The sequence below is a fragment of the Miniopterus schreibersii genome (assembly GCF_964146895.1).
Source record: "Miniopterus schreibersii genome assembly, chromosome: 9".
Lineage (NCBI taxonomy): Eukaryota > Metazoa > Chordata > Mammalia > Chiroptera > Miniopteridae > Miniopterus > Miniopterus schreibersii.
In genome coordinates this window covers 57,286,982-57,305,507 of record NC_138118.1, presented here as the reverse complement: position 1 = coordinate 57,305,507, position 18,526 = coordinate 57,286,982, and the positions used below count along the sequence as shown (strand labels likewise).

The 18,526-nt window shown below is 39.0% G+C and overlaps 1 protein-coding gene across 4 annotated transcripts; it reads left to right on the top strand.

Moving 5' to 3' along the window:
• The first annotated feature begins 17 nt into the window (after positions 1–17).
• FAM237B (family with sequence similarity 237 member B) lies at positions 18–15,334 on the top strand. Of its 4 annotated transcripts, XM_081146799.1 has the most exons (4): positions 665–853; positions 3,185–3,251; positions 4,723–4,815; positions 5,520–5,948. In XM_081146799.1, the coding sequence occupies exons 1-4, from the start codon at positions 806–808 to the stop codon at positions 5,639–5,641; spliced, it is 330 nt and encodes a 109-aa protein (XP_081002925.1). In that variant the 5' UTR covers positions 665–805; the 3' UTR covers positions 5,642–5,948. The 4 variants fall into 4 exon arrangements, 2 of the variants coding, with proteins under 2 accessions (XP_081002925.1, XP_081002924.1); XR_013999516.1 differs by lacking the exon at positions 3,185–3,251 and having other exon boundaries at positions 18–853; positions 5,520–6,012; XR_013999517.1 differs by lacking the exons at positions 665–853; positions 3,185–3,251 and adding an exon at positions 20–449 and having other exon boundaries at positions 5,520–6,012.
• The last annotated feature ends 3,192 nt before the right edge of the window (positions 15,335–18,526 follow it).

Genomic DNA, 18,526 nt, shown 5'->3' with positions numbered 1-18,526 from the left:
CGCTGTACGGTGTACGCGCGCACAGGACGGGCGCATGCGCCGTGTGGCGCGCCCTATGGACAGGTGGAAGGTGCGCTACTCATTTTACTGGAAAGCAGCTTAAAACTGTAAGAAGTGTTGAGGGCGCCCTGGCAAGGGTCAGTCGGGTGTGGCGCGTGTGCCTCAGGCATGAACATTTTGAATGGGAACATTTTGAGTTGAGCTGCCTTGGAGGAATTTGTATGCTGAGGAAACCGTAAAGTACCTCAGTCTCTACCAAACCTGAAAGAAAAACAAAACAAACAAAAAGCCCTCCAACAATAAAACAAACGCGTCAAAGCTACGGAAACGCAGCTGGGAAAGAAGGGCCCGAGAAAGCTGTTAGTTCATTGAGGAGTCGAGTGATCTCTAGCAAAACTTCCCAGGAGGCGATTTGAAGCCTGTGACAGAAGTTTCAGGACCTGCGACCCGTAAGCGCTGCGCCGTATCCAGTGGTGAAGGAAACGGGTCGTTGTCCGTCGGACAGTAGCTCTCGGGGCCGGCGGGTCGGGGTCTACAGCCCGCGCGCCTTTGTGGGAGCCGGAGGTTACCTTTCCTGAACCTGGCGGGGCGCGGGCAGGCTGCCCCTGGCCTCTCCGCAGCCCCTCGTGCGGAGAGAAACGATCCCGGCCGAAGCGGGCGCCCGAGCCCCCCCCACCCCGCCAGTCTGCAAATCTCCCGTCACCGCCGAGCGTAACTCCCACAATGCTTTTCACCTTCCTGCCCCTTGCTCACGACCCTGACTCTTTGGAAACACGCGAAGTGAAAACTCTCCCGCTCCGCCTTGATGCCTTCGCTGCTCCTGAACCTCTCTTCCCCACCAGTCACTAAAGCCGTAATTGTCATTTAACCTGTAATGATAAATTAATCAGGACATTAGATTGTTGCTCTGTAGATGTTTAATTTATCTTGATAATATTTGCTGCCATTTGGATTATTATCTTTAACAGATCTTCTTATGTCAGAATTGTTTTAAGCCCACTCTATTTATTTTCTAAGGTTTTATGTCTTACTAGTGAACACAAGCCCACATTATTTTCTTCCCCATAACATATATATATTATGGGAACATAACAGCAAATAAAATATAAATGAGGAATTGATATTTTAAAAAATCTCAAAATACCGAAGGAATGTTATGGACTATAAACAAAGAAGAAAGCATCATATTTTTCTTGAAAAATGGATGGTCAGAGCCTGAAATATTTATTATAGCTCTGGTTACTGAATAGTAAAAGAGACGTGAATCTGGAAATTGTTTCTTTTAAAATGTGCGGCTAAAATGAACATGAAGTGAAATGACCCAGAGTATTATCCAGACCTGATACAAAGTCATTATTAGAAGAAAATTCTACTACTCCTGCCACTGAGAAGACAGAATGCCTTCCCCATAGTTACTCAGAAGATTTAAGTGTAGTCAAACTACTAAACTTAGTGGCTCTAAAGAATTTTGTATAATAGGCATGGTAGTCCCAAGTGAGCCACTGGCATAATTCACAATATGATTTTTAAAATGTTTAATATAAAATAGAGTTATTCCAATTAAAAACATTTTTAAATAAGCATTTTATTTTGGAATAAATTTAAATTTACAGAAAAGTTACAAAGATAGTCCAAAGAGTTCCCATATACTCAACTTGCACTAATGTTAATGTCTTATATAACCATTTGTCAAAACTAGAAAATAATGGTACAATACTATTAACCAAACTGCAGATTTTATTTGATCTCGCTAGTTTTTCAACTAACTATAACCATTCTCTGTTCCAGGATTCATTTCTACACACTACATTACATTTAATCTAATACATATTGTAGAATAATTATTTTAAGCATAAAATGAATAAACATAATTTAGAAACCTAATATTTTATGATGTTAAACTGTTTGTTTGTCAGTAGACTAAAATGAAAATTGTCTAACTTGATTGTCTCCTTTATAGATTATCTAAATTGATCTTGTGTCTTCTCACCTTGTCAATTAGATGCCCACTTTTTGTCTGTCATACTTTGATTCTGCTTGTCTAAGAGGAATCGATATAAGTAGGTTAGAGGGTCTGTATGTGAAACAGCAAAGGTAGAGTCTGTCATCAGTATCGCACCACTCTCTCTGGTGTTCAGTAATTTCCTAGAAGTGATAGGGTCTTCCCCTCCACACCAAAAACTCATTTCCCAGGGCCCTCAAGGGAACTCCTAATGTGGTCTTTCTTCCTCAGTAGGCATCTTTAGTTTCCTCTTTCTTTACTCTCATATCAAAACTTACCCAGCCCATATTTTATTTTGAGGACATTAGCAAGGACTGGCCAGCCAGTCTAATTAATTGTGTCAAGATGTTTCTAGGTGGAACCAGCATAAAGTTACTCATAGTAGAAATAATTGCCTACGAAACAGCTTCTGGTTACTTCATTTAGGAAATAAGCCTCTGTGAGTATTCAAGCTTCTTCTTATGAAGTAATAACTACTTAGATTCCCAGGAAGTTTCCTATACAACATATAAATGAAAGTACATCACTACATGTAGAACCATACACACAATTTTACTGTTTTATATTATTCATCCCACTTCTCTGTATTAATAGTTACTCAAGATGTAAATAGTTTACCTCAGCATAGGTAAGAATAACTTTCTGATACTCTTCAGCATCTGTAATTTTTTTAAATCCTCACCAAGGATATATTTGGTTTTTAGATTTTTAGAGAGGAAGGGAGAGAGACTGAAACAGAAACAGAGACAGAGAGAGAAAGAGATGGATATCAGTGTAAGAGAGAAACATCTGTTGCCTCCCTGGCAATCACACTCCTACCTGGGATTGGACCAGCAACCTAGGTATGTGCTCTGACCAGGAATCAAACCCGCAATCTTGGTGTACGGGACAATGCTCCAACCAACTGAACCGCCTGGCCAGGGCAGCATCTATAATTTTTGTTATGAAGATTATAGGTTAGCAAGCAGTAATCATTAAATTGGATTTACTAGTACTTATTAGCAAAATGCTTCCTCTTTGCATTTCCTCTTCCAAAACCATCTTAAAGAAAAAACATTGAAATAATAGGGGGTTTTTTTTAGTGTTCATAACCTCCCTTTTATGCATCCCCCCCCCCAACTCTCTTCCTTATAATTACTTCTTACTACAGGTACTAAGTGCCTTTCTGCCTTCCTTTCACAGTACCCATCAAAATTGGATCTCAGGCATGGACTTGATACCTGTGTTTTACAAGTGGACATGATTTTAAGTTAATATGTTAATTCTCTCAGAATATTTACTTTTTAGTTTTTATCTCTAATTGTAGAATGAATAAAAGGCCTTAGCTTCTACTAAAAGAATGTCAAGCTTCATTGTGGGAGATCCTTCAGTGCAGGGAATATGTAGAAACAGGAGGCTTCTCAGTATCCCTAATATAACAGAGCATCACAGCTTACATTGCTTCTGTAAGATTCATTTTAACCTTAATCATTTTACTGATTCTATACCTGTCATCAGGCTTCACAAGCTTTCATATACAAAGAAAATAATATAACCCAAAGCTCTTCTTCACATTAATCCTTTATCCATAATGACTTCCAGAGGTATTTTTCCCCCCTAAAACAACAGATTTGATCATATCACTATATTTAAGACCCCTTATGGTCTCAGAATTACTGCTGTAGTTCCAGCCATCATATCCATGTTCCAATTGAGAACATTTATGAAGTTGCTTCCTTGGAAGTTCTGTTCTTATATCTTCTTGCCACCTCAATCTTGAAATGTTTTTTTTTAAAGCTCAATACATTGCCATCTCCAACTATTTAGCTGTCTTCATCTTTTTAATATATCCTAACAGGGTCCATCTGGCTCAGGCCTTGGACTCCGTATATATTCTCTGAGTATTTGTTAATTTTTTTTTTTTTTTTTTAAGAAAGACAGTAGCTGGATTGCTAACGTCTTTGATGTATGAATCACCTGAAGTGGTACATAGAGTCATTCTCACTCATTAGCCTTGTAATCCCCAAAAGTAACATCAAATATTCTTTTAGCTTCATGCTATTCAAAATATTGTTACTCTGACAACAATTATAAATTGGGGTTCTCACACTTTACAGTTAAATCAAGTTCTAGATAAAGGTAAATGGATTGAACAAATGAGAGCTATATACCAGCTAAGCTCTTCATCTCTCTAAATTAAAATGCAACATTGTCAAAGTGAGGGCCTTAGGCCATGTAATTTTTGTCCCTAAGTAAAATCTATGTGAAGAGGAAAAAAAAGTGGTTTTATCTTATTGTCTTCCTAAGGGTTTATGGTTTGTTCATTCATCCGTTCATATAACAGTTACTGAATTCCTAACTTATCTCACAGCTATGTGCTAGAAAACTGCCATGATTTTTAGAATTACTAAACAAGAATAATTAAGCAGAGTAGCAGTGTTAATGAAAGAAGCAAATTTTAATATATTTGATACCAGAATTCACAGTGAGTCGAGAAAACTTATTCCTATAGAGCATGAATTTGCTTTGCTCTTAATGCATCCTGTTTTTAACTGGAAGGATATCATTTAAAGGTTACTTTCTTAGAAATATTTATAGAAATCCTAAGAATTAGTTGAATCATGTTTTTAAGACCCCCATTGTCAACCAACCTGTACTAGAGGAATAAAAGTATTTTAAGGGGTTATTAATATGAGTCATTGATTGCTCTCTCTTTTTATACTTTAAAAAATCATCTACAGGTATAAGAATGGCAGTGGAATCATCAGAAGGGCCTTTGATAATGATGCTTCCTGCTTGTCCAAAACAAGAGTGCTCGTACCGTAGGAAAGTCGGTAATGTATTTAGGATTCTCATTTACCTAACCCATTTTCTTTGTTGTTTGTTACCGATACTCCATCAAGCAATAACCACTTACAGTAAGATAGAATTCTTAGATAATTTCAATAATAATTCAAAATAAGGAAATTAATGTTTATATTAGCATATTTGTATATAGTGTCAGTCTTTATTACTACTGCATTATAAATTAACCAGCTAGGATATTCTTCTCTAGAAAGAGACGTTGGCGCACTACAGTCATTATGCCTCGCCGCTGCAGGCCTAGGACAGTACACTGTCTCAGCAGGATTCTTGGAGGTCCCTGAACATCCAAATGAGCATGAAGAAAGGGATCAGGCATCCCCTATGCCCTGCCCATTGGACCTGGGGGACCTCAGCAGTCCAATAATTTTTGTGATCATTTCCTTTAAAAATCTGAATTTGGATCTGGTGCCTTACTTTAGTATGAAGCATTTACTTCATCTTGATATGTTAACTATAACTTGTTACATTCAGTGTTCTGAAATATTCCTTTTTTGGGAAATATGAAATTTGGGACTGGAATTGAATTTGAGTAAAACATGAACACGTTATTTTCTGTTCTTTTTGGTTTCTCTGCATGATCCCAAACTCTTGTCCTTCCTCTTCTTAATTAATAATTTGGTTATGGGCAGCTGGAGAACGTATTAAAATAAAATTTTTCTCTTTTCTATTACAGTAACTGATATTTACTTGGGGGTGAATTTCCCACCTCTTTCATCCTCTTTTGAATCCCTTCTGAACTGTAAAGGAAGCAATATTTCTTCCAGGGAACCTCTATGGGCTGATCTTGGACTGTGAGCACTACCCTCTTGTATGCCATTAATTCCAAATTTGCACTTCTCTTTACCTACTGTGTAAATTGTCTCTCCAGTAGTTAGGAATGATTGCATCTCTTCATTAAAGAAAGCATTTTACATGAAACTTCATCTTAGAAAAAAATGTTAATATTGTAATCTTGTCATGTAAGACTTCTGACCGAAAATTCTCTCAGAGATGAAAGATTGTTTCTTTTTATCAAAGAAAATTGGTATCGTATTTGCTGATAAACACTCTTTGTTAAAAGAAGATGAGATTTGTGATGTGTAGAAATTACTTATAACTTACACAGGAGAAAAACCAGTAACTACATCCATTTTGTATTACTTCCTTCTACAATATTAAAATGTTGCAACAAGAAAGCAAAGATTTTTTTAATAAAACATTACTGTGAGGCTAGATAAGAAGACTGTAGCAGAATTAGACAGGACATAAAATTGAGTAATCTTGACCCATTTTATTTATATAGGCACATAGGAGTTACCACTGAGTCAAAGTTATGATCCATCCTGCCCCGCATTTTACTAATAACAGTAGCCCAAGTTTATTTTTTAAAACCTGCTATGTTAGTGCCAGTCATAATGTCTGAGAATCTTACGTGGAATTGTTGGATGGTTGGAACCAGAAAGTTGAGTTTATTGAGTTATTTTCTCCTATCACATTCTGTAGGTCTTAAATACATCCAACCTCACTTTATGTCTTTTTCAATAGGGCTATGAGTGGGGTCAAGGTGAATTACTGACAACTTTTTCATAGTATGTTTGGTGACGCAAGACTATGGTAATTTAGCACTGTGGTAATTCAGCTGGAACTATTCTCAGAATTTCCTTCCCTTTAGTAGTTACAATTTAAAGTTGCCCATTAGAGAAATTTTCATGAGATTTGGAAGGGAGGAGCAGCCACCATTATAGCAAAATATTGGTGCAGGGTCCAAGGTATTGCTCAGCACATGCTTGTGTATGTCACATGCATGAGTGCAAATGCGAATGTGTGTGTGAGTGTGTGTTTGTGTGTGTTTACTGACATTCTGGCTCACATTGCTCACCTTGTTCACATGGAGCAGCACCAGGCTCATAGCTTCTCTAGCTCCCATGAAATCTCCTTCAGCTTTCCAGTTCCTGGGCCAATTAGCATGTATAGCAAGATGGTCAAAAGCACAACTTTTTTCTGTAGGTGGCCTGCATCCTTGGGGTTTGACATGAGGAGTGACATGCATAGGTTCCATTTTGTCTTTGTGGAAGAAATATGTGCCCTTGCTTTACCCAGTGGTCCAGCTTTTCTTCCTGACTCTCTGACTTCTGACTTAAAATGACTTCAGGCCCCCACCACCATATGCAAAGGCAACAGCTTTCCACAGATTTCTTTGTGGTCCCTTATTATTGGCTTTACTCTAACCCTCTGTTCACATTCAGACCTTTATTTCCTCAGCTTCTCTCACAATTGTGTAAGTTCTGATACCTCTACTGAATTCTTTATTCCATATAATTCATAGTGTTCTGTTTTGCCAAGTGAACCCTATCTGATATAATAACTATTTATAGAAAGGATTGCAAGAGTTACCCTTAGTTATGCCTTAATGGGAGAGCTCAAAAACTCAAGGTAAAAGGTGTCCCTTTGACATGGAAAATAAGAAGACATGTGAGGCTGTAAAGAGTTCAGCATAGCCTACATCAAGGAATGTCTAAGAATGTTAAATATAACAAAGAAATTCAAAGGGAATCTGGAAGTCTGCCTTGGATATACTTATATTCTCAATGATGTAAAATTAAAGAGAGAGCTAACTCTCAAAATGTGTTCTTTTCTTTATACCAGAGTGGGCAAAAGTAGGTTTACAGTTGTTTTTATGGAAATGATACAAAATTAATAAATAATAATACAAGAATAAACTCTCTGTTTTGTGTACTCACAACTGTAAACCTACTTTTGCCCACCCCTGTATATACTTAAAATTCTTTATTAACAACTTAATCTGTACTCTTTTCTGTGCTTTCACATAATCATAATCACAAAAGGAAAAAGATAAGCCAGAAGGCAAGATGTTAGGAAGTGCTTACATATCTTAATGTGAATGAAATGTTTTGAGGATTTATTTTATTTTTAAATCACTCTTTTTCTTATTGCAAAATAATTCAGGCTCAAAATATTACAAACAAAAGAAAAATGACAACCTAAATTCTATCATCCAGAGAAGTAATTATTGTTTGTTTTTGGGTATATTATTTTACCTTTTGAAATAAACATTCATATGAGATCATCTGTTTGAATATGTGTGTGTATGCTAATTTCAAACACTTTTTAGATACTCCATACACATATCTTTTAGGGAACTATTTTCAGCACTTTGCTAGCAACATCCATAACAAGTAATGAAAAGTTATAATATTACATTTCTATTAAAATATTTTATAATATAGAATTTTGACTGGGTATCACTTCACTCAGTTCAAACTAGTGTTTATTAAAGTTAAGGAAATTGCCCAATAACCTCTATCCCACTACAAAAACTCAACTCTCATGTTGGCGAACCCCAATTTCAATAAATTTTTCATAAACAAGGAAACACCTTCTTGGGCCACAGATTTGTTAACTTTCAAACTGAGGACTATAAAGGAGTTCTGATTATGAGTTGCTCTGTCAGACTAATCCTCCTACATATAGCAAAGATAAAGATCCAATAGCTGAAGGCATTGGAAAATGACCAAAAGTAAGCAGATTCTGGTGGGCAGTTGATATTTGTTAGAAGGGAAGCATTCAGACTCCAATTTTCATAGTTTCTAGCCCAAGGGTAGACCTCAGTCTGCTCCCTACAGGTTGGCTAAAATTCTTATACAAAACACCAGGTTTTCTGGCTTGAAGAATGGGAGAACATTTTGGGACAAGTACAGTTGCTGGAAAATAAGGGGAAACTCCAAGGAAGGAGGGATCCAGAGAAGGGAATCCTCAAATTCTTTTTACAAACATCTTGCTCCTCTGAATGATGTCTGAACAGGGCAAACTTTAAGCCATCAAGCTCAGTCTAAAAGAACGGACCTAACATTTGAGCTGCTGTCCATAAAACATAGCCCAGTCAAGTCAATTGCATGCTAAACCAAAACAACCAAAGAAAAAACCTAACATTCTTTGAAAGAGTATTACAGGATCAAGGGTCTTTGCAGAATAACATTTACAATGTCAAGGATACAACCTAAAATTACGTAATAAACCAAGAAACATGAAAATGTGACTCCCTTTTGAGAGAAAAGACAATCAACAGAAATCACCCTGGAATGCCCCAGGTGTTGGAATTACCAAAGATTTAAAACAGTTGCTATACACATTCAGGGATATAAAAGAAAATATGTACATAATAAATGAAATCTGAAATCTAGCAGAAAAATAGAAACTATAAAAATGAAAAAACAAAACACAGTCAGCCCCCAGCCCCAGCAGAGGAATTCAAAACCTATGGAGTGCAGAAAGCTTCAAACAGGGTACTCAAGGCCAGTCACAAACAGCGTCTCACATTGGCCTGCACCAGAGACCATCCAAAAGACTGGGAGCCTGAGCAGATCTACCTGATACATAGAAGCAAATCCAAACAGGCAGCAAAATGGGGTATGATGAGGATTCTAGGATACATGGTGTTTATATACTTTCTATGTTTTAGCTAAACTCAAGATAGGTATAAACTAAACCTAAGGTAAACTTTTATTTCTTACTTTTCTTGAAAAATCACAACAGCCTGGCCGGGTGTGGCTCGAAAGCTGGCCTAGCATCCAGATCGAGGTTGGACTCCTGGTCATGGTACCCGCCCCGATTGGGGGCTCGATCCCCAGCTGGGCGTGTGGAGGAGGCAGCGGATCAATGACTCTCTCATCATTGATGTTTCTATCTATCTCTCTCCCTTCCTCTCTCTGAAATCAATAAAGATATATTAAAAAGAAAAAAATGACAGCAAAGCCCAGCCAGCATGGCTCAGCTGTTGAGCATTGACCTGGGATCCAGGAGACCGAGGTTCGATTCCCAGTCAGGGCACATGCCCAGGCTGAGAGCTCAATCCCCAGTTGGGGGGCTGCAGGAGGCAGCCAATCAATGACGATGCTCTCATCATTTATGTTTCTCTCTCTCTTCCTCTCCCTTCCTCTCTCTGAAATCAATAAAGACATAGTTTAAAAAAAAAAATGACAACAAAATATTTTACACTTAATGGGCCTGTTGGGCAGGAGTAAGAATCAATGATCTTTTTTCAGCTTCTCTCCTGAACTCTTTTCTTTTCCTATCTCAGAAACAGTATTTTGTTCATCATTGTCTCCTGTGTTCCTGTGGGGGGGGGGGGGGCGCAGGGGATGCCTTCTTTCTCTTCAATTAGTCAGCAACCAAGGAGTACTTATTTTCTCTGCAGGGTACTTATTTGTTTCATCCTCATTTCCTGCGCTTTTTCTCCCCAAGGTCATTGAATCACACTTTGATAAATATATTGTGTTTAAGGTTTACTAGAGGCAATTACAGTGGTAGATGTTTTAAATTAATGTCTTTCATTATAATGAGTCAGAAAGTCAATGAATTGAAATTTTTTTTCTTTTGAGGATATTCAGCATTAGTCAGTCAATCTGTGCCTGCTTTGTGTGGAGTGCTTTTCTGAATGCAGTGTTTCCTGGAGAAGCATGCTGTATAAAGGAGAAGTGGGCTAAACACAAATATATGACAGAACTGCAACTGAATGACTGGAGGCAGGAAGCATGGGAGACAAATGAACAGGCCACTGGCCTGACTAAACCAGGAAATCTTGTGCAAAGACTCGTGCAATTTGTGCAAAGATTTGTGTGTGTCTTGTGCAAAGCTGATAAAACTTCCTAAGTGGAGAGAATATCATGAATATGAATAGAAATCAGCTAAAAATATTTATTGAGTGCTCCTTGTATTATGTCAGTTATTGGAAAAACATGAAATAAAGAGTATTTTTATAAATTCATAGGGAAGATCTAATGTTCTTATGGAAAACAAGACAATATGTTGTAGATGGCAAATACAAATAGGTGCCCAGTAATGTAGTGAAAATGAACACCTAATTGCAGAAGTAAGGCTAAATTAAGTGGAAGGGTCTCTGAAATGGGGTCAGGGCCTAAAGTGACACAGAGAAAGGGAGAATGCTTTCTGATATAACTCAGAGGTGAAGTCTAGAGACAGTGGGATATACTGGGAACAGGATAATCATGAGAATAGTGATGAATACATTGCTTTTGTTGAAGACGATTTAAATAACATTCCACTGTGTGTGTTTATCAATCACATACTTCTTTTATTTTTATTTTTATTTATATATTTTTAAAAAAATATATCTTTATTGATTTCAGAGAGAGGAAAGGAGGGGGAGAGAGAGATAGAAACATCAATGATGAGAGAGTCATTGATCAGCTGCCTAGTCCGCAACCTGGGCATGTGCCCTGACTGGGAACCGAACGCTGATTGCCTGGATCCTAGGTCGATGCTTTACAGTTGAGCCACACCCGGCCGGGCACGTATTTCTTTTAAATTATATTTATTGGGGCAGCATTGATTAGTAACATTATATAAGTTTTAGGTACACAATAATATATCATCTGTATATTGCACTGTGTGGTCACCATTCGAAGTCTAGTCTCCTATCACCCCCCCTCTGATAACCAGTTAGTTAGTTTGTTGCTTTCTGTTTTATATCCCACATATGAGTGAAATCATATTGTTCTTATCATTTTTCATCTTATTTTACTTAACATGATGTTCTCAAGATCCATCCATGTTGTCGCAAATGGCACTATTTCATCATTCCTAAGACTGAGTCGATGCTATTGTGTGTATGTTCCATATCTTCTTTATCCAGTCCTCTGCTGCAGGACACATTGGTTTTCTCCGTGTCTCAGCTACTGTGAATAATGATGCAATGAACATAGAGGTACACATATCTTTACAAATAAGTGTTTTCAAAAATTTTTTGGCAGATGCCCAGAAGAGGGATTGCTGGGTCAGGTGGAAACTCTACGGTCAATTGTTTGAGGAACCTCCATACTGTTTTGCATAGTGGCTGCACCAATTTACATTCCCACCAGTGTACAAGGGTGCCCTTTACTGCACACCCTCTCCAACACTTATTTCTTGTCTTATTGATAATGGCCGTTCTAACAGGTGTGAGGCGTATCTTATTGTGGCAAAAAGAAGGTGCAGTGGTGAAACTCAAAAGCACACACTACATTTTAAAATAGCTATGATAAATTCATATAGAACTTTAGACCTAACAGTTGGTCAAGTTAACTAAGCCATCTAATTTATTATTACATCCAAAGCAAACCCCTTCTATCCTAAGCAAATACGTTTCCCAAATGTTTATTTTTCTTAAAATCATCTTAAAGAAAGCATCAACAAAACAAAAATGCAACATACCAAATGGGAGAAGATATTTATAAATGATACCTTCGATAAAGGGCTAATACCTCAAATAATAAAATACATAAAGAACTCGTACAACTCAACCACACGTTTTGAAAGTTTTTCTCTGGGTAGAACAGGGCGCGGAGGCCGGTGGGTGGAGGGAGGAGAGAGCTTGGGTCAGTACTCTGCCGCCTGGGCGGATCTTCTCAAGGAGGGAAGGGAGAATAAAGGGAGACGGGAGAGAGAGAGACGCAGACCCCGAGCCGCTGGAGTTTGAACACTCGCCGGCCCGCAAGAGAAGCGGGAAAGGCGGCGGGGGCAGGGGCGCGGCGTGCGTCTCGCGGGGTGGGTCCGGGGCTCGGAAGGTGGGCAAGGTGCGGGCGGAGCCTCGGGAGCGGGGCCACGCCCCTCTGCCCCCTCACTCGGTCCCTAGAAAAGGAGCCCGGCTCGGGCTGTGGGGCTGACTCCCGAGCCCCGGCCGCGGCAGCAGAGTCAGAGTCCACCGCGCAGCCTTTGGAGACGCCGAGCCTCCCCGCCCAGCGCGCGGAGCGGCGGACACAGTCGCTCTGGGTGAGCTCGGGGCGCCAGGTGCGCGCTCGCGGCGGGTCCCGGAGCCGCTCCCGCCTTTCGCTTGCCGGGGTGAGGCGGGCCGGGCCGGGCTGAGAGCCCGGAGGGCCGAGTTCGGTCCCGAGCCCGCGTGGAGACCGCTCGTTCCTCCCGGGCGGGAGCAGCCTGCAGCGCGCGCGGGACCCTGCGCCGGGACGCGCGCCCCGGCCGCGGAGGGGGACCCTGTTCCCGCGCGGGCTCCCTCCTCTGCGCCCAGGTGACCTCGCCGGCGAGGGGGGCACTGGTCCGGGAGAGTCACCTGAAAGCCACCGGGGGGGGGGGGGGTCCTCCCGTCCTACCCAGTCCCTCCCTTTTAGATCTTCATAAAGTGACCACTGTCAGTTTGGGTAACCTGCACAATTTTCAACGTTGTGAACTGCCCTTAATGACCTAAATTTAAATTCGTTTCGTTTGTCTCTTCATCCTAACTCTTCGTGGGGCGGTGGCCGCCGGCGGCACTCAGGGGGCTGGGGGGAGCCCGTCTCCTAGACCTGCCTCCGCCCCTCCGCTCCGCCCTGGCTGTCTCGTCGAGTCAGGGACGCGTCCGGCGCCAGCTGGAATCGCAGCTCTGCGGCGGTGCGCGGCCAGGTTTGGTCCTTGACGCCCACCTAGGTGCTTTTGGCCGACTGACTGAGTGATCATTGGCAGGGAAACTGTGCAGGGTCATTAGAAAATGCCCAGATTTTGTTGACTGTCGCTGGCCCCGCACCATGTCCTATTAGCTTCTATCTCCTTTATTGTCTCCGTGCTTCACGCATGTATGTTCTTCTTCTCCATCCAGCTCCTGACCCACCTGGGGGAAGCCAGGGACTCACCGGACGTCAATGCGTAACAAATATTTTTCAATGAATAAAAATGTGAAAATTTTTTTTTCAGTATCAGTAACTTTGAAACTTAAAACGCTGCCTGAGTATCCAACACCGTTTGAGCAAACTTTTTTCTGGTGGTTACACATAGAATAGGCTTCATTTTGATCCACTTAGTTGGAATGTGTTGTGGGGGACAGGAGACTTGAGAACTGACGGAGCCACATAACTGAGGATTTTTCTAATCTGTAAAGGGAGAAGGTTGGGGCACATGCTTTTAAAGGTCTCTTCCAGCCCTAAACGTGTGTGATGAAATTTATCTATAGCATCTTCATAAACTTGTGTTGGATTTCAATGGCTCCTGAAGACTGTTTATTAGAATGATGGTAGACAAGTTGTAACTGTAATATCCTTTCGAAGGTCAGTCTGAGAGTCAGCAACTTAGACGGAAACCAACAAATACATAGTAGGCAAATTTGGCGGGATCAAAAAGAAATATGTATTATTTATGATTTTTTAGGCTTAAAGAGATCATTAAATAATTTGAATAATTTTCTTAAGTTAAAAATATATCCCGTCTTTTTTTTTTCTTGTATAGAATATGGACTTGGCCACAAGAAGATGGTTCTACCTACCACTGGGGTGCCTGGTGCTGATCAATCTGATTAACGCAGATTTTGAATTTCAAAAGGGAGTGCTGGCCAGCGTCAGCCCAGGGATCATGGAAGACATTGATCTCCAGTGCTGGAACGCTTGCTCTTTGACGTTGATAGATCTCAAGGAACTCAAGATAGAGCACAGTGTGGATGCTTTCTGGAATTTCATGTTGTTCTTGCAAAAATCCCAGCGGCCTAGACATTATGATGTCTTCTTAAGCATAGCTCAGGATTTCTGGGACATGTATGTAGACTGCTTACTTTCAAGATCTCATGGAATGGGCAGAAGACAGGTGAGGCCTCCCAAGTATAATTTTCCACAGAAGATAACAGGAGGTCATTTAAATGTGTACTTAAGAGAATAACAGTTTAGTTTTCTTAAAAATTCAATATTTAATCATTTTGATTTTTCAAGCTTATCCAACACGCTAGCAAGCTTGCCATACTTTTTTCTAATATGATCAGCTTTGATTTCCATTTTTACTTATTTTATATTATGTAGAAACCGCAGGTACTCTTATGTACACTTGATTCTGTATGATCTTAGAATATAATACATTTTGATAGATCATTAAAATTATTATCTTATTTTTTCCCATGAGTAGTTCATAAGAAAGCCATTTAACACTTTAATTATTCATATTTCATTTGTTGAAGAAATCGTTAAACTTTGGACACATATTTAGCCTTTTGAAATTAATTTTTTCAATGGAGTTGTTTAAAAGGAGGGAATCTTAAGAGTCATAATAAAAGAAATGTTCACAATTTCTCCTCTGTAACTTCACAGGACTGTATTTTACAAAATTTGTATTTTACATATAAGAGAGAACACAGAAAATGTCTCAAGAAGGTGATGCCAACCTGAACGTTTCACCCTGTCAGTATTTGTGAGGTCAAGTATTTCCTGTAGTATTTATCAAAATTGTTATTTCTAATTCTTTAATATTGATGAAGGTTGCATTTTTGTTGACGTGTAATTGCTTTATGGCTATTGAATGATCATTTCCATCTTTTTAGGAAACTTAATAGTTTCTTACTTAGAAGGCATCTTTGTAAAGCATCTTTAAAGAAAACTCCACATAAAATGCAAATGCAACATATTTTTTAATGCAACAGTCAATGGAGTAAAACTGTAACCAATTTTATAAAGTATCTTATATGTAATATTGACTTTAAAATTGTGCCCAAACTAATGCCAGTATTGTCCTAAAAAGTAATATTTAACTTTGATGTAGAACACTGTGTGGCTTCTGATATGTGCATTTCATCACTGAGCCATCTTATATATTATTTTTCTATGCATCAAGGACTAAATTTTTTTCATTTTTGTTGTCTTCATTTTTAACAAGGAATAACAAACAGAAAAGCAGTAAGATGCATTATTTCAGTAAAGTGCAGTTTGATAGAATTTTTGTCTTTAGGTGTTAGCTCAGTTGTGTGTTTTTTTATTTCCTATTTATATCTCACATCTTATTCCAAAAATGATATGAAGCTTTAAAGAAATATACCAAACAATAGGGTAACATGAAGTAGATGAGGAAATTGGGATGATGGGAAATGAACACAGGAAAGTAATAATACGCAGTTTTAGTTTAGATCAATACTTTAAAATCCATGTCATAAAAACCCCACACCTTTGATAAAAGGTAGCTGTAAATTTGGTCTGAATTTTCTACTTCTCTAAGTGAAGAGGAGGGAATCCAGCAGTTTCAAGATTCACAATACTGATAAGAGAAACCAAACAATATGTTTGGGAGAAGCCCAGCTTTTTCTAGGACTCAGACCCAGTGGAAATCTGTCCCATGGGGTTTCAGAATGGCTACCCTGGTGCACAGCACTGTTTTCGAGTATCCTGACAAAGATTCCCTCGAATGCGGGTTGATGCCAGCACGCCCAAACACAAATAGAAGCAATATTAAAAGTAGCAAAAATAATACCGAGCAAGTATGCAGCTGATGGTTTGACTGGATCCAAGAATAAACTTTGAATTAAGTGAGGGAAAACTGACATTCTTTGAGTCCCGGACCACTTGGGAATTCTGATAAAGCTATGGACCCTTTACTAGGTGTTGTATATACACATGTTCATTATTTTGTGTATAATTTCGGTGTGTGTGTGTGTGTTTGTGTGCCCATGAAGCCCAGATTAAGAATCACTAATATTAAAGAATGAATGGACTGCATATCTTTTACAAATATTATTTCATACAACTGAGTTTTATATAACAACTGGTTGCACAGAATAGGAGGTTATAAGTCTAATACATTCCTGGATTAAAAGCCTTTTATCTTGCCAATGAAAGGTGGATCCCTAAGCTCAGAAAAATCAACTGGTTGGAGGGTAGGACTTATGTCCTTTTATAAAAATGACCAGACAGATATTCAAGAAGATGCCTAATTCATTTCCTGAAGGTAGAGGCACAGGATCATGATTTTTCTTAGAAAACAGTTCTCTTTTACAACCCGTGGGCAAACAATTGAAACCAGAAGTTCAATGCCATGAAGCAAGACGACATAATTTTAGCCTAAAAAATCGTCCAACCAGTTGTCATCAATCATCTCATAAACATTTTGTTGCATCAAAGATAAACTTTTTAGTGTTAACCAGTGTAATTATTATCCTTCCAAAATAGGTTCATTACAAATGGTTTCCTAGTTCTCCTAACTGATTTTACATGCTACACTGGATTATTAAAAATATTAAAAATAACGACATTTGCCAAAGAGGGCATTCTGGTTTTAGAGCAGTTCATCTTACGCCTTGTAGATATCACGTTCTATTAAAATTCCCCCCACTTTTTGCCCCAAATCATGACACTTGTCTATAGAAAAATTTACTTTTTCATCTTTTATTTATAATTCATTTGCCAAAAATTCATTGAGCTTGGAGGTACACTGCTGAACAATCCAGACACAATTCTTGACTCTCAGAGCTGTCATCAGAGCTGTCACTGCAATAGGACAGAGGTGCAGTAGGAAATATAACTAATTCAAAAGCAGTTGTATGACATCAAAATATAAGTTAAAAAAAGAGAAATGGTGGCCAAAATGGGGTTGAGTGGGGAAAAAGTACGTATTATTTTGCTCTATTCAAAATCATTTGATTAGATCCGTCAAGACATTATTCGCAATAAAACCAAACACACAAAAAAGAACACCGAATCAGGCGGTGATCTTACGGTGAATGCTCAGTTTCACAGCTTAGGGTTTTAACTGCGCTTATATTGTTTCACTTATAACCAGTTATTTTCCAGGGAGCGGAAGGCTGAGGAGGAAAATCAGGCAGCACAGCATCTAATACTGCTCCCCTAAATATTTCTTCACAAGTGATAAAATGGGCAATAATTTGAGTACTTATGCTTCAAGTTCCTCTGCTCTCCCTATAGCATTTGTCTGTTGTTTTTTTTTACTTTAAACTTATTTTAAAATAGTTTTAGGTTTTCAGAGAAGTTCCAAGGATAGCGCAGGGTTCTCGTATACTCCTCGCCCATTTTCCCTGTTATCATCTCACATTAGCACGGCACATGTGTCATAACTAATGTACCAATACTGGGGCATTATGAACTAAGCTTCAGGTTTTATTTGGATCCCACTAGTTCTCCCCTCATGTCTTTCTTCTGTTCTCAGATCCCACCCAGGACACCACCGTGACATTGAGTTGTCGTGTGTCCTTAGGCTCTAAGATGTTTTTGATAATCTTGACGATTTTGCTGAATGTCCCTCAATTTGGGTTTGCCTGATGTTTTTCTCATGATTAGACTAGAGAGAGTTATAGTATTTTTGGATGAAAATCAGAAAGGTAAAGAGCTGTTCTCGACATTTTATATCAAGGGTGCGTGCTATCAGCATGACTTATTACTGATGGCGTTAACCTTGGCTAAAGTAATGTTTGACAGGTTGCTTTGCCGTAAAGTTACTTTCCCTTCTCTTTCTCCATGTATTCTTTGGAAGCATTCACTAAGCATATCCCACACTCGGGGTGGCGAGTTGTGTTCTACCTCCTTTAGGAAATACTCTATACAAATAACCTGGAATTCTGTGTGGGAGACTTGACTCTCCTCTCTTCCGTTTCTTTCATCATTTATTTATATAAATATGGACTTATGGATATTTATTTACAGTTTGGGTTATAATCCAATGCTACATTGTTCATCTTGTTTAAATTATTCCAGCTTTAGCCATGGGAGCTCCATAGGATGCTCCAGATGCATCCTGTATATTTCTGCCCTATCTCTAGAACCAGTCATTTCTCCAGGGAATGCTGGTTTCTTTTATTGGGTAATATTATTAGAAATCAAGGTCTGAGCACTGGGTCTCTCTATAGAATTTTGACCTGATAGTACTAAGACAGTCTCTGGGTGTCAGGGGCTGCTTCTTTCTTTTTCAGGAAGCATCTCTGACATTTTCTTTGACTAC

Bases quoted from the DNA above. Each gene is read 5' to 3' on its own strand.
- FAM237B (XM_081146798.1), top strand. From the start codon at position 14,057: ATGGACTTGGCCACAAGAAGATGGTTCTACCTACCACTGGGGTGCCTG.